At 42.4% G+C, this 14,175-nt stretch overlaps 1 protein-coding gene across 4 annotated transcripts in view; it reads left to right on the plus strand.

The window, feature by feature from the left end:
- The window catches only part of LOC111323374 (uncharacterized), a 40,978-nt gene extending 27,601 nt beyond the window's left edge, over positions 1-13,377 (plus strand). For 3 of the 4 annotated variants that reach the window (XM_088751485.1, XM_088751484.1, XM_022926701.2), the window contains 16 exons: positions 592-785; positions 1,686-1,860; positions 2,471-2,661; positions 3,120-3,297; positions 3,943-4,136; positions 4,611-4,773; positions 5,377-5,518; positions 6,314-6,434; positions 7,278-7,346; positions 8,216-8,263; positions 8,827-9,102; positions 9,564-9,917; positions 10,655-10,805; positions 11,021-11,159; positions 11,602-11,695; positions 12,396-13,377. In XM_088751485.1, the coding sequence (XP_088607611.1) occupies positions 592-785; positions 1,686-1,860; positions 2,471-2,661; positions 3,120-3,297; positions 3,943-4,136; positions 4,611-4,773; positions 5,377-5,518; positions 6,314-6,434; positions 7,278-7,346; positions 8,216-8,263; positions 8,827-9,102; positions 9,564-9,917; positions 10,655-10,805; positions 11,021-11,159; positions 11,602-11,695; positions 12,396-12,950 (3,044 nt within the window). In that variant the 3' untranslated portion in view covers positions 12,951-13,377. The remainder of the gene's footprint in view (positions 1-591; positions 786-1,685; positions 1,861-2,470; positions 2,662-3,119; positions 3,298-3,942; positions 4,137-4,610; positions 4,774-5,376; positions 5,519-6,313; positions 6,435-7,277; positions 7,347-8,215; positions 8,264-8,826; positions 9,103-9,563; positions 9,918-10,654; positions 10,806-11,020; positions 11,160-11,601; positions 11,696-12,395) is intronic. The other variant, XR_015998229.1, reaches the window with a different exon arrangement.
- The last annotated feature ends 798 nt before the right edge of the window (positions 13,378-14,175 follow it).

A 14,175-nucleotide genomic window follows, 5' to 3' on the forward strand; every position in this document is an offset into this window, starting at 1 on the left:
GATATATCCAAATTATTTCGTTACTCCCTCCGACGCAGCCCCAAACAGTTTCTTTCGAAACTATCAGCCTTTATTCATGAGTATGACCTGTTTGGTTAAGAAAGTAGGATTTCATATGATCTCAAGTGTCGTGATAGAGCCACAGGTATGCGAACGGCAAACGACAAGAACTGGAGTTTGTTCTCCACTTTCCGGCCATTGGTGCAGTCATGTTGCATTTGTTTTGAGTTGACAGCAAGTTTTCTTTTGGATCTCTTTGGTGGAAGGTGGAAAGTAGGAAAATTGGCAAAGTGCAGGTGGTCGCTGAATCAATTTCAAAATTGTCAAATTTCTGGACAACGTGTGTCAACGGACAAAACTCAAGTTTTGGATCTGATTGGTTCCTAGAACGCGCCTTTTTTCGAATCACAGACAACCTGAGCCAAGTGCGGGAAAACACACGTGTACCAGTCGTGATTGTTTTTGAGTTAGTGTTTGACTGGCCGAGTTGGGGATGTTAAGTGTTCGACCAATGAAAACGCGCATTAAGTATCAGGTTCTTTTTGGCTGAAATGTGCCCAAACATTAAAATTTTGTTCTGTTCGGTTGCAGTTGTTGCGTATCAGCTTTGTCTTAAAATGGGCGAGGTTCTTGGAGATGGAACAGAAGGGAACGTATTCATCCAACTGTTTGGTGACAAAGGCATGACAGAACAGATACAGCTGCGCCAAGCTGGAAACTCCAAGATACGCTTTGAGCAGGGAAGAACTTACAAGTTCACTGTAGAGACAATCGACATTGGAAAAGTAAGATTTTCCTGGAACGTTTTCTCTGAAATCTCTGCACGACATTCCTCTGTCCGTTGTGTGCAGTGTTCTGAAGAACAGCACGTATCTGACTCCTCTCTTTACGTTTGTGTTTCCCCTTGTATTGAGCACGTATCTGCCACAGTGTGTGACTCCCAAACAGGTGCAGAGAGGGATAATGGTTACATAATATTCCAGTGGTAGCGGCCAGTCAGAGTTCTCCTTACTTTCTAGTGTACATTTTTTTATAATGTCAAGTCTGAGAGTAAGGTGTAGGCGTTTTTTAATAATCCCTGATTAAATATTTCTTTATTCTCGTCCCTGTGTACTTGTTATTACAGAAATTTAGCATCGCGTTCAGGTGAAACGTGGACGGCAAGAGTGACCACGTGACCTTGTTTTCCCGCCATTTTTTCACATTTTGTGGTTGCGCTTTACCGTTTCTACGGGAACTTGATGTAACCTTTTTAGCGTTTGCCGTGTACGCAAGACTTCATCAACTTTTTCTTTCATAGAGTGGAAGTAAATTGCCGGAAAGAGGCACCAAAACTATTCCTTCTAAGGCACACAGGAACGCCTTCAAATCCATCATGACGTAAGCTCACGCGAAGTTAAAGCGGCCAGGTTCGCGCTATTTTACGCGAAACTTGACTGGGCAAGCTGACGTTTGCCGTTTCACGTCAACGCAGTTGCTAAATCTCTTTATCATATAAATATTGTAATGAGAAATGACTTCCTATTTCTTATTTCATATTCCCTCACCTGCCACTCGACGGATTTATTTCCTTTTTTAATCCTGAGGGGAATCTCCGAGGGTACGCATTGTGAGTAGCAACTCTTTCATCTTGCCTTTTTCATGACGCGCGGTATTTTTTTTTTTTTTTTTTTTGTCTGTCATAGATTGAAAAAATCAGCGTGAGCCACGACAGCCGAATGCCCACTGCCGGTTGGTACTTAGAGGAAGTGACGGTTGATGTGCCATCACGTGGGGATCACACCGTGTTTCCCTCACATTGTTGGTTAGCTTCAAGTCAAGGAGATGGAAAAATTGTCAGAGACTTTGCATCAAGGCCTTGTAAGTAAATTGATTTGATTAAAGGAAAGTTTTGGACGTTTGTCACCAACATGGGGCAACGGTGAAATCTGAGTCAAAAGTAAGGAATAAGACCCCAGAGCTTTGGGTTTCGTGGTTTGATCCTCTACTAACTGAGCGAAACAGAACGTTTTGGCGAGTCAGGCCATTTATCATGTTCATGTATTTCAAGCATTCCTACATACTGTTAGAATTAGCGAATTCAAATGCGTTTTATGCGGAGATAGTTAGAAAGATGGTGAACTTCATCTAAGTCGGCGAATAAAATCGTTCCTTTCTGGATGACTAGGAGAAAAATTTATAATTTTTTCTGTGTTTCGGGTCTAAGTCCAGTGCGGTCATCGTGTTTATGGGCGGGGCACTTTATTCTCAGAGTGTCTCTGTCTACCCACTAGTAACAAGGGAACTTGACGATGCGGAATTGTTGCTTAGGGGGGATCGGGGAGGGAATACTTGCTGTGGAGTACCATCTAATCTTGTAGGATTGACCTTATATTCCCTTGTCCTTTTTTGCTTCGAGAATGGGAGGAACATTGCTCCTCCAAGGTATTGTCAGGCTTATAACGTGTTTTACCGTATTGCTTTTTTTCAGGCCTTTACCACTTGGCTATAAAGACGGGTGACGAGAAGACTGCTGGTACAGATGCGAATGTTTGGGTGCAGGTGTATGGGGATAAAGGAGACACGGGACATGTTGAACTCAACAAATCAGGAACGATGGAGAACCTGTTTGAACGAGGACACACTGATTATTTCACTCTGGAAGCTGGTGATGTTGGCAAGGTATATGCTACCAATAAAAAAAACAACAGTTTAAATAATTGTAACAAAGAATCTAAAATGTCCTTTAAAAAAAAAAAAATAACACTGTTTACGTAAACAACAATGGAAAAGTGTAGATTCTTTTTTTTTTCAGCGTTGTTAGGAATCTCACCCACATCAGTTGATCAGCAGTTAATTTTATGTAGTCCACTTTTATACTCTTTTGGTGACAACTCATCCCCCTCTGATCCCCCCTGAAAACTATATGACTCACCCAACAAAATCTCGGCTGTCCTCCCCCACCCCACCCGTATGCGATAAATAATGACTAGCCCGTTATTCTGCTGGGCTTTTGGACAGATGGGAAATAGTGCTAATTTAGCTGAGCCTGAAACGACAGAAAGCGGAATATGAAGTCGTTATTAGACTAATAGTGTTTGAAGCTTAATTGCTAACCGAGAGTACAACTCATTGTTTAGATTGAGAAACTTCGTGTCGGCCATGATGGACATGGTCCCTTATCAGACTGGTACGTAGAGGAGGTGATTCTAAACAGTGCTGTCCGGGGGGAGCATTTGATCTTTCCGTGCCACGCCTGGGTGGCAGAGGAGCAGAGCGTGGGGTATGCAGACAAAGAGCTTTATCCTAAACAACCAGGTGAGTTGTGGCGTGGTCTCATCAGCCATCACGCTTTCCTACCTTCCTCGAAGCCTGTTGCGTATTCATAACAAGGTATTCTAAAAAGGAGCTAAATGCAAAATGTTTTCGAGGAGCAGAGAAATTCTATTCCAGCAACTTTTTCCTTCAAACTGTCATTAACAGGTTTTCATTTGTTAAGGAAACAGCGCATAGTTTTTCTTCGACAGGTGCATTTTTCGCTGAAATCTCTTACGCGTCCCAATTCGGCTCAGGGCTTACTTCTTACTTACACATGCGAATTTTGTCCATTTTCTTTCACACAGATTTGTCGAAAAATTCGCCACACACTTTACTGAACCCTTTTTTCGCCTAAAAGCGATTGCTGTCTTATTTCTCCCCACCTCATCACTCCTGAATCAAACATAAAGGTCTTGAGAGTAAAGGAAATGATCACTATCGGAAGAAGCTCTTGATTGTTTGACAAAATCTCTTTATTAATATCACAGAAAATGTGTTCAGAATTGTGTGGAGAGTATGCATACTTTTGTTAGGATGTGAAGTTTTGAACCAATCATTGACCTTTGGGAACGAAACGTAACACAATTACCTTTAACATTTTCTTGAAAAAATTGTGTTGACTTAAGTGTTATGTTCCATGCGCAGTTTCTGATTACCAAGTGAAAATGAAGACAGGGAATTTGAAGAACGCTGGCACAGACTCAAATATCTACCTGCAGGTGTTTGGTGATAAGGGAGACACCGGGGTCATTGAACTGAAACAGATTTGCGACACGAAAGACAAGTTTCAACGTGGAATGAACACCAAGATCAACTTGCAAACTGTAGACGTAGGCAATGTAAGTTCAACATATTTCTTGAAGTGAATTATTCTTGGTTTCTAGTTGTTTGTGATGGGGAAGTTGGGGAATCTGCAGGTTCCACCAGGTTGGACAAGAGACGGGAATTTATGGAAACTATGAAAAACTAGGTTTGCAGGTCTTTCGAAGTTTGAGCCTTTTTTTCTGCAAACGCTTGAATGATCAAGTTGCAAAAGGCAAATGCGTAGTTCTACGAGCCCTCAGTTTCAAGGTCCGGCTTTTTACCAATCTTTTCTTGCGGGACGAGAATGAAGACATCATTTTCAAGTCAAAAACACCTACCCTCGCCTTGAAGCAGAATCTTCGATCTCTGATTGGTTGAGATGTGGCGAATTGTAGAGCCCGAGGAAGTAAACAGTCCAGTCGTAGATCACTTTCGACACTCGGTTGAGAGAGACTCTCGTGACAGTTTTCTTATGCCTTCTGTTTCTCGCTCTCTTTCCCGTCATGCAGCTGGAGAAGATCCGGATCGGCCATGATGGGCGCGGTCTGGGCACTGGATGGTACCTGGAGGAAGTGGTGATTATAATTCACGACGAGTGTTGGATCTTTCCGTGCAACCGCTGGCTGGCAGATTATGAAGACGATGGTAAAACCGAGAGGGATCTGTATGCAGGTGAGAGAGGAATGGCGGGCGCACAAAAAGCTACAAAATGTTCAGGGAAGGGGGATAAGGGGCTTATTAAAACTCTGCAAGATGAATGCGAGTCAGTAGTCTTCATCTGAACTGCCCGCGCCCTCCCGAGTACTGTGCAAAAAAAAACATAGATTTCATCAGCTGAAACCCACGATACCCAAAGCGTTTTTCTCACGCACAACTTGGAACCCGATCCACCCAACGAGATCTGACTAGAGTCCATGCAGACTAGCACCCACACTCACAGACATAAATGTTATTTTCCGCTTCTTTCGTACCTCAAACAGCGGAAAATAACATTTAAATTTAGAAGTAATCTGAACTACAACGTTACCTTGCATTAACAGGTGTTAATACGTGCTAATAGTTTTAATAAATTTATATGTAGGGGTGTGCGAAGAACCTTAGGAACTGTTAGAGCGACTTTGGTTTATCTTTATCACATGCGAAAGATTTTGCCTATTTTAGCCTCAATAATCAGGTTTAAAATTAAAATTTATTTTATAAGCAGGGGTATGTTTGCATTGCGGAGGTGACTTCTTTATTTAAAAATTAAACTCTAATGTTTCACACGATTTTCAGAAAGAAAGACCTATGCACACGAACCTGATCTACAGGACCTGATAGAATACTTACAGACAGATGATGTCACGCTTATCGTGAATGCAGCTAATTATCTGCAGCATCTCTCGTACAGCGATGAACAGGTCAAGTTAAAAGTTCGGTAAGCTGGGCAAACATTCTTTTTTTTTTTATATGTCGTATGGGAGAGTGAACACGCAGACTACATTAATGATGGCTTCTCTCACGAGCCAAATTGGTCGGTGTAAGTTCTATGTTTGATGCTTTGTGGAATAACTCCCTCTTAAACTAGTTACCTCCATTTTATTCTTTGCGCGAAAGCGAAGCACGAAGCGTTATTGATATTAGAACAGTAAATAACACTCAAGTAATGATAGCCTTTTTTTACGCTAACACCTTTTTTTTTTCGTCGAGGGTTCGAGCCCCGACCGGACCAAGACTCATGGTCTTAAAATAACTGAGGAGAATTTGCTACCCTTCTATAATATCAAGAAATGGATAGATATTCTAGTCTTCTCGGATAAGGACGAATAAACCTTAGGCTCCGTCTCATGTAGTGCTAGGGGTAGGAGACTTTAATTTCCCACGCACGAGATTACTGTGTGGTGGATGTCCTCCCCTGGGGTGGGATGGGTGGGTGTTATGCAACGAGCTTCTCTGCGACCATCTCAGCTCTGCTGTGTAGTCGATCAACAGAGTACCTCGCCAAGGGACGCTAACCATGCGCCAAGCAGTGTCGTCACCATAGTTGCAGCCCCACAACTGTGGACATACCCGTGTTCGTGCTATAGGCGTATATATCAAGAGTGGTTTGCGAATAAATTGCGTGTACCAAATATTATTGCTACGGTGTTGTTAGATGTGAAATGCATTCCTGATTATTTTATTTGGATGAACAAACTATTCATGAGAATGTTCATTGTTATTTTAACCACAGAGAGCTCGGTGGGATTCCAATATTGGTTCGTTTACTTGATCACGACTCAGAAGAAGTGCACCGCTCAGCTGCGGCGTGTCTGAGGAATTTGTCCTACAGCAAGGCAAGGGACGAGAACAAGGTAAATTGGTGTTCGAAAAACTGTAGCCTCCACTTGACGCCTTCATATGCTCGGATACTTGTCTGTGGACTTCATCTGTACTTGGGAACACTGCTGTGAAGCAGTTAGAGTGTTTGTTGCACTAGAGAGAGTCTTTATCGAAGTTCAAGACGTTTGCAACAACTCCTGTCGACAACAGTAGTTGCTTTGAATCGATCTCTCTTTCGAATTTATTAAGAGGAAGTTTAATGTCGGTCATTTCTGTAGCAATAGCGTAGCGCTTTCAGGAATTGAATTCAAGTCTTAGATTTTCATCGTATCAAACGTAAAAGGACATCTCTTGGAAAATATCACTTGTACATTTTCAGCTTTAATTGAGCGGGGTGTGTTCAGTCATGTGCTGTGTCCAGTTGTCCACAAGTAAAATTATAGTAGGGATTTCTATTAAGTGATGTACTATCAATAGTTTTCCCAGGATGGGATGGAGGGGGATGCAGGCTACGGGTAGGGATGTTGACATCTGCACTCTGGTCAGGAATACAACCTGGCTGGCATCTTGAAAGACCGCGTGAAACCGGATCTTTGGTCTTCGAGGGTGGAATCTTGACATAGAATGGATACCCAAGGGTGGAATTTTGAAATAGAATGGATACCCAAGGGTGGAATTTTGACATAGAAGGGATACCCAAGGATGGAAAAATGGACTTTTGGAAACCTGACAATGTCAAACTTCCCCCTGGGGTCGCCCCTTCCCCCCTCCCCCCCCCCCCCGCCACTCCAAATCCAAATCCTGGGCTAACCATTGATGGGTGCATTAGGTTTCGTTTTCGAGGTATGAATGTTAAATCACTTTTCTTCTCACAGTTAGCAATCGCCGAATGTTATGGCATTGAGGCTTTGATACGACTGTTGAAAAGAACAAGAAGAGATGAGGTAAGAAAAGGAGAAGTAAACCAACTGTAATGAAAAGTTATGACGAGGTGGCCGGGTGGGGAGTGCACTTTACTCCGAGTCGAGAGATCTGGGTTCGAGACCAGTCCAGGCCGGGTCGTTGTGTTGAGTTCCTGTGCAAGACAATTTACTCAACTAGGAGTGTAAATGGATAGAAAAGGGCGCAGTGGGAAAATCTGTTATACACTAACATTGTCTTCAAGGGGAGTAGCAATACTCCTACTGGGCGGTGTTGCTCCAAGCTTGAGTTTTGTTAGTTTTGCAGATAATTTTATAGCGTATATATTCAGTTTTTCTTCAGTTTCGTCCCACGCCAAAGGTAAAACCCCTCAAAAAGTAATCCCTAATATACGATTTATTTCAAGAGATAGCGAGGGAATTTTATGTTAAATTTTTAATCCTGGCCCCGGTTGTTCGAAGGTTGGATAATGTTATCCACTGGATAAATCTCTGACCTGTGGATAGCGTAGTACGTTTTGCCAGCAATTATCCGCTGGATACCGATTTGTCCGTTCGGACAACTGGGCCCAGGATTACTACTATGCGCCTTTGGAGCAGCTAGACCCTTGTTGCTTCCGTGAAACGAGGGATTGGTGACCGTCAGTAGTAACAGGGGCCATTAGGTTTGCGAGGTTTAATCTTAATTGCAATAATTAACTGCGCAGATCATTTCGTTATTAGCTTTGCATCTGTCAGTTGTATATATGAAATATTATGGATGATGCAACCCGAAAATAGGACGCTTCCTAACGCTTAACGATCTCACCTTTAGTTATAGTTTCTTGGTAGCAGTGATCTATTTTAGTGGGCTGAACAAGTGGGCTTTCATGGCACTTGCCTTTTTTTTCCAGGTTAAGGAAGTAGTTTTGGGTGTTTTATGGAATCTATCGTCCTGTGAGGTAAAACCTTCATCCTCTTTGTTGAATATAATCTGTTAAGCTTGCTTCGTACTCGACAGTGAGTGTCAGAACGTCTTAACACCATTAAGTTTATTTATTATTCGTTGTGGTTCTGCAACTTCGCCATTTTGTTTACAAGGACGATGCGAAGTCGAGGCATGTTCAAAGAACATGAAAATGCTCTGAACGCCGAAAACAATTTGGAGGGCTTGATGAGATAATAATGAGAGATGGAAACTGAAGATGTCTATCTCAATGTTGAAAATATCATTTTAAAACTCAATGACTGTAAAATAAAATCAAGTTAATCAAACTGTATATTTCCCACGCTGTTCCACTGTGCCGTGGTTCTTTACTGAATTTCCCTATTTTCTAGTTTTTAGTTTCTTTAGCTTCTGAACCTATGTAATGATGAAGTAGGTTCTAGGCAGCTGATCGACCAGCCTCGACTTTAAAATCTGCTAATTGGAGGTCATTTTTTTCTTAGATTTTGTCATGAAACGAATTTAGTGCGAAGCTAGCTGAATCTGAACACAGTTTTCTTGTTTATTTATTCTTGCCAGGATCTGAAACTTCGAATCTTGGAAATCTGTCTCATTGTCATGGTTACCATCATCATCATTCCGTACTCTGGCTGGAGTAGAGCTACCGCCAACAATCCGGTGCCACTATCGTCCATAAAATGGTCCACAGTGTTCCGTAATGCCAGCGGTGTGCTGAGAAATGTGTCTTCGGCCGGACCCGAGGCGCGGCGCGTGATGAGGGACTGTGATGGACTCGTGGATTCATTTGTATGGATCATCAGGGCACCACTTGGCAAAAATGATATTGATAATAAGGTAAGGCAACGATCCACATTCATTCTCTGTCCATACTGGATTGGTGCGTTACCTGACAATTTCATATGAGAAAGCGAGAAATCATCAGCTACCGTTTTTATTCGGTTAAGCGCCCTGGATGCTTATCAAATGTTTGAACCTTGGGAGTAGCTGCTTATTCGAGGCGAAGCCGTCATTAAATTTCACCATTTTTAGCAAGTAGTAACCTTATTTTGCCATAGAACAATGGTTAATTAGAAAACGTGAAGGTGTAGACGGTGAATTTAGAGATTTTAATAAAGTAAGGAAACAATAATCAATACTTCTCCTCCTCCTCCTCCTCCTCTGACTTTTCCTAACTACAGGGTGGGCTCTTTGTGGAATAAATATAGTACCTAGAATAGTTTGTATCTGCTTACGCACCGAGACGCAGCCCCGTTTTAGAGCTTGTCAGTAAAACTTTTGTTATTTTTGTCTTACAGTCTGTTGAAAACTCCGTCTGTATTCTGCGCAACTTGTCCTACCGCCTGGAGAATGAAGTGGACAGAGAAAGACACAAGGACGCTCCAATGCCCATCCAACCCGGCAAGGAATCAATGAAACACGACCCGGGTTGTATGGCGGGATGCGGGACGGCATCAAAGAAGAAAAAGAAAGGAGCACCCAAAGAAACTGAAGAGCCGCAGATAAGGAGGGATCCTGTGGAGGGTGTGGAATTACTATGGCAACCAGAAATAGTCAAGTCGTACCTGTTAATTATGGCTGAAGCGGCCAATCCTGAGACGCTAGAAGCGTCTGCTGGGGCCATTCACAATCTGACAGCATGTGGATGGAGGGTATGTCTAACACCTATAGATTTAGTGATAAGTTAAGAGCGAAGATGGGGTGGAATTACTGTGTTGTGGGCTTGGGTACAACACTTTCCTTCCACTTTAAACGACGGTGGGCCACTCCTTTTTTGTTAATGCGCCATAATTTGATCGGGATGTCCTGATGCGAGCTTTGACATAACCATCGTCTTGTCTTCATGGTAAAGACACTCTATTTCACTCTCACTGTGCATCTATTCAGTCAGGAGCATAAGTAACTTCCAGGGAAAGGTTTCGAATCCTAAGTAGTAACCTGTGATAGACAACCGTCCCAATAAAAGGGTTTGGTAATGATCCTTATCTCTTTATACGACGGAAACCAGGAGATGCACCAGGGGTATGAGAAATCAGAGTGAGAGTTTCATCTCAGCTTGTTCACCTTTTAGACTATATCATCAGTATTTATATTCTCCATACTGTTCTCTATACATTTCCTAAGGTGCTGGCAAGGAGAATGCGTTTAATAATGAATAGCTTCTTTAGTTGGTGATAATTTCCGCCATTTTCTTGATCTTATGTGGTTTCAGGGGTGATATTGTAAGGAGAAATTAGATGCAAGTCACTAGGTCGATTGGTTAATAGTGTTTCGGTCCAACCTCTGAAGAAAAAGTGACTTAGATTTGCTTTTGGGAATTTCTGTAAACGAAGAGAAAGGGAGATAATTTTTGAAAATAGTTTTTGTTTTATACAAATTAATTTTTCAGTGGTCTATGATTGTCCGCTCAGCAGTACGGAAAGAGAAGGGTCTTCCCATTTTAGTGGAACTTCTACGAATTAATCATGACCCTGTAGTGAGAGCTGTTTCAACAGCGATGAGAAATCTAGCAATCGACCCGAGGAACAAGGATGTCTTAGGTGTGTAGATTGACCTCTTCTTGTCTGTTGTAGTGTAAAGTTTACCGCAGCTTCATCAGACAAAGCACTCAAGTAATTACCTTGGTTTACAGCGACACGCTCAGAAGTAACCGCACTGGAAACTCCTGTCGAGTAATGTTAGACAAAGCAGAGTATTTTCGATTTGAAGTTAGAATTGTTGTTGCTGATGCGTTTATTTCTCTACTCGTTCGCAGCTAAATACGGAATCAAAGACCTGGTTCATCGTCTGCCCTATCCTGGCGCACCTTCCAATGTCCGAGCTGAAGAGAACACAATCGGTGCTATACTGTGTGCGATTCATCAACTCGTGAATAAAAGTCTAATGAATGGAAGGTAATGCTACAGCACTTTCATACTGTTCTCGGCATTGACTAGAAATTCAGTTTGTGAAGCTTCTTAGTGAGCTTGGAAAAATCATTGTTTTTATTCAAATAAATCCATAACGTAGTCATAGAACGTCTTAAATAGAAATCGGTAAGTTATTGGTTCCATTGTTCTCCAAGTTTGACCAGCTTCATTCTTATCAGATACACTTTGTCTCTCTCTTTTATCCAACTAGACATTTAGTGTGTAAAGCTTCTTAGTGAGCTAGGAAAAATCATTTTTTTTATTGAGATAAATCCATAGTTCAGTGATAGAACGTCCTAAATCGAAATTGGTCGGTTGATCATTGGTTCCACTGTTCTCCAAGAATGACTAGCTTCATCCTTATCAGATACTCTTCGCCTTTCTCTTTTTTTCTAACCGTGTTTTTCTTTTCTTTCCCGTAACTTAGACATGTTAATAAAGCTGGCGGGTTTCAGAAGATTATTGCGATCGCGAAGTCGCGCGATCATTACTCCCCGAGGATTGTAAAAACAGCAAATCAGGTACGACAGAACTTGCAATGAACTCTTCAACTCTCAAGGTCTGACCCTAGTTCTCCTAACAGTTAAGAAACATTTCCTTGAAACTGGTTCACAAAAATGATTCTCTCACCGGGTGAGAGTGCGACGGAGGCAAGAAAGGAGGTTGTCGCACATTGATTGGAAGGGGGGGGGGGGCTGGGTAACAGCCAAGTCTCCGTAATGATCTTTTTGTAAAATAACGACAAGTTTTTATAGTCTCATGGCCTGTTTGATACGTGATGTATTGGTACTGTAAAGAGAAGGTACGTGCCATTCCGTACCATGACGGAGGTAAGGGCAGTGCCCCTCCCTACCAGGAACGTTTGACTCAAAATCTAGTGACTGACCAACCCCGCCTCCCCACCGAAGAATGTAAATGGGTTTTAAAGAAATGTGAGGGACAGATGACAAAATGTTACAGGGGGGGGGAGGAGGGTGGGGTAGGAGGTAGCCTTTGATGGAGTGACATCCCATCTTCGAGATCTTAATGCCCTCGACTTTGAAGTCGGGGGTATTTAGATCAGTACAAAATCTTTTTGTGAAAAAGAGTAACAAAAGCAAGATTGGGACTCATCCATGCTCGAAGCAGGGTTCGTGTGACTTTAAATCGCTAATCAGTTTCACGTGGGTTTAAACTTCTGTTTGTGTTGTTTTGAAGTGTAGTTTCATTTTTGCACCATAGGTATTAATAACTCTTTGGAACTTACCAGCTCTTCGAAGTTCTCTAAAGAAGGAAGGCTGGGAGTTCACAAAAGAAATAGGAGATGAATACGGTCATGTTCCACCCACCCCGCGGCCGTACGACGAGGTCACAATGCCACGGGGACCTCAGAGAGGAACCCCGTCTACTGTCGGAAGGAACGAACCACGACCGGTACGATCTGATGAAACATCGATTCCGGAACCTCGATACGAGTCCCAACAAAAAAGCGAACCCCCAAGGTTTTCCAAAGATGGTTACGAAGCCAACGACGATGCTCGACGGCGAAGAGAGCCGAACAACGCACGAGACGAGTTGGAAATGGAAGGCGTGGGTGGCTATAGGGAAATCGATCATCGGCCGGGAGTCGAGAGAGGCGGGGGTGTTCAAGGATTACCTCCGGGTGCCCCGCCGGCTTACCCTGACGGGGGTGGAAAGCCCCAAGAAGAACCAACATACGCTCAGGTCGATAAAAGTAAAAAGAAAACGTATAAATTACAAGGAGGGGAAGGTGCAACTTCTGACTCGTGGGTTTGAATGTTCCTCTGAACACTTTTTCGCGTGAAGTATTCGAAACCGCAGTATTCGAAAGAGCTCGTAGGAACAGCAACTCCCTCGCGTTCAAGAAACGTCATCAATCGCAAGAAGGAGGCAAATTCAACTGAAAGCGTTTCTTCTCGGCAGACATTTAGGACTTATAGTGTTTTAAAAGTTAATTGCGTTCACTGATCGAATGGACGCCTTGATGAATGCTGATTAATGGCAACTCAAGGGAAAAACTGGTTTTTACTAATAGTTTGGCCACACTGTAAATGATTCATCTGAAGAACACATTCATACAATGTGCAACTGAACTGTTAGGTTCTAGATATCAGATAGTCACCTCTTTGAAAGAGGGTCGAAGGCTTAGTTATATTTTTTAGTTGTTTTTTTGTATGGAAATATTAAATATAATTCAACCTGACCCGTCATCGTATATTATAGTACTTCAATGACACGTAAGCCAAACTAAAACGATCCAAGTTCGTTATCTGCATATTGGACGAAGCAAAGCAATCAATTCACCATTCCCTGATATCGACCCTGCAGGGGCCCGTTTCTCGAAAGTCCCGGTAACTTAACGGACCCGTAAAGCGGTTCTGTTTTCATTCAGGATGGGAATTTCAAAAGTTTTGAAAACAACAAAATGAAACCATCAACTAAAGAAACAAAATGGAGTGGTTTGGGGGCCAGAGCCTGCTTTTATATTCTTTGAATTTTTATTTTAAAACATGGCCTCGGGCCCGCTAAGTTACCGGGACTTTCGAGGAACGGGCCCCTGTTTTTTGGATTGATCGTGAGCAGAGATCAATTCAAGGGCTCGTACCATGCATGGGTTATATAGCGTAGACCCTGACTTACAATGACTATTCACCGATGAACCATCGAAGAAGGCATGAAAACGTTGCCTGAATCGAAAACCGCTGCATCACTTCAAATTCTGTTTGAATAACAACTCTCCACTTTCTAATCTCTTCATTTCTTACATTGACCTACTCTTGTGCTTAAAAACGGAAACTCTTACACAGCAAGCTCTTGCTAATGACCTCTCAAACGCTGTTGATCGAAAGGAAATACTTGAAATTCGAAAAAATAAAGACCAGAAATGGTTCAGGCGATGATAGATCGGAAATGTTTATGGGGATGATATATATAAACCTCTCTGTCATGTTATTCTTTCTTGATTTCTTGTCCGCGTTTTCGATTTTGAGGCAAATGAGTT

Source organism: Stylophora pistillata, chromosome 3 (assembly GCF_964205215.1).
Source record: "Stylophora pistillata chromosome 3, jaStyPist1.2, whole genome shotgun sequence".
NCBI lineage: Eukaryota > Metazoa > Cnidaria > Anthozoa > Scleractinia > Pocilloporidae > Stylophora > Stylophora pistillata.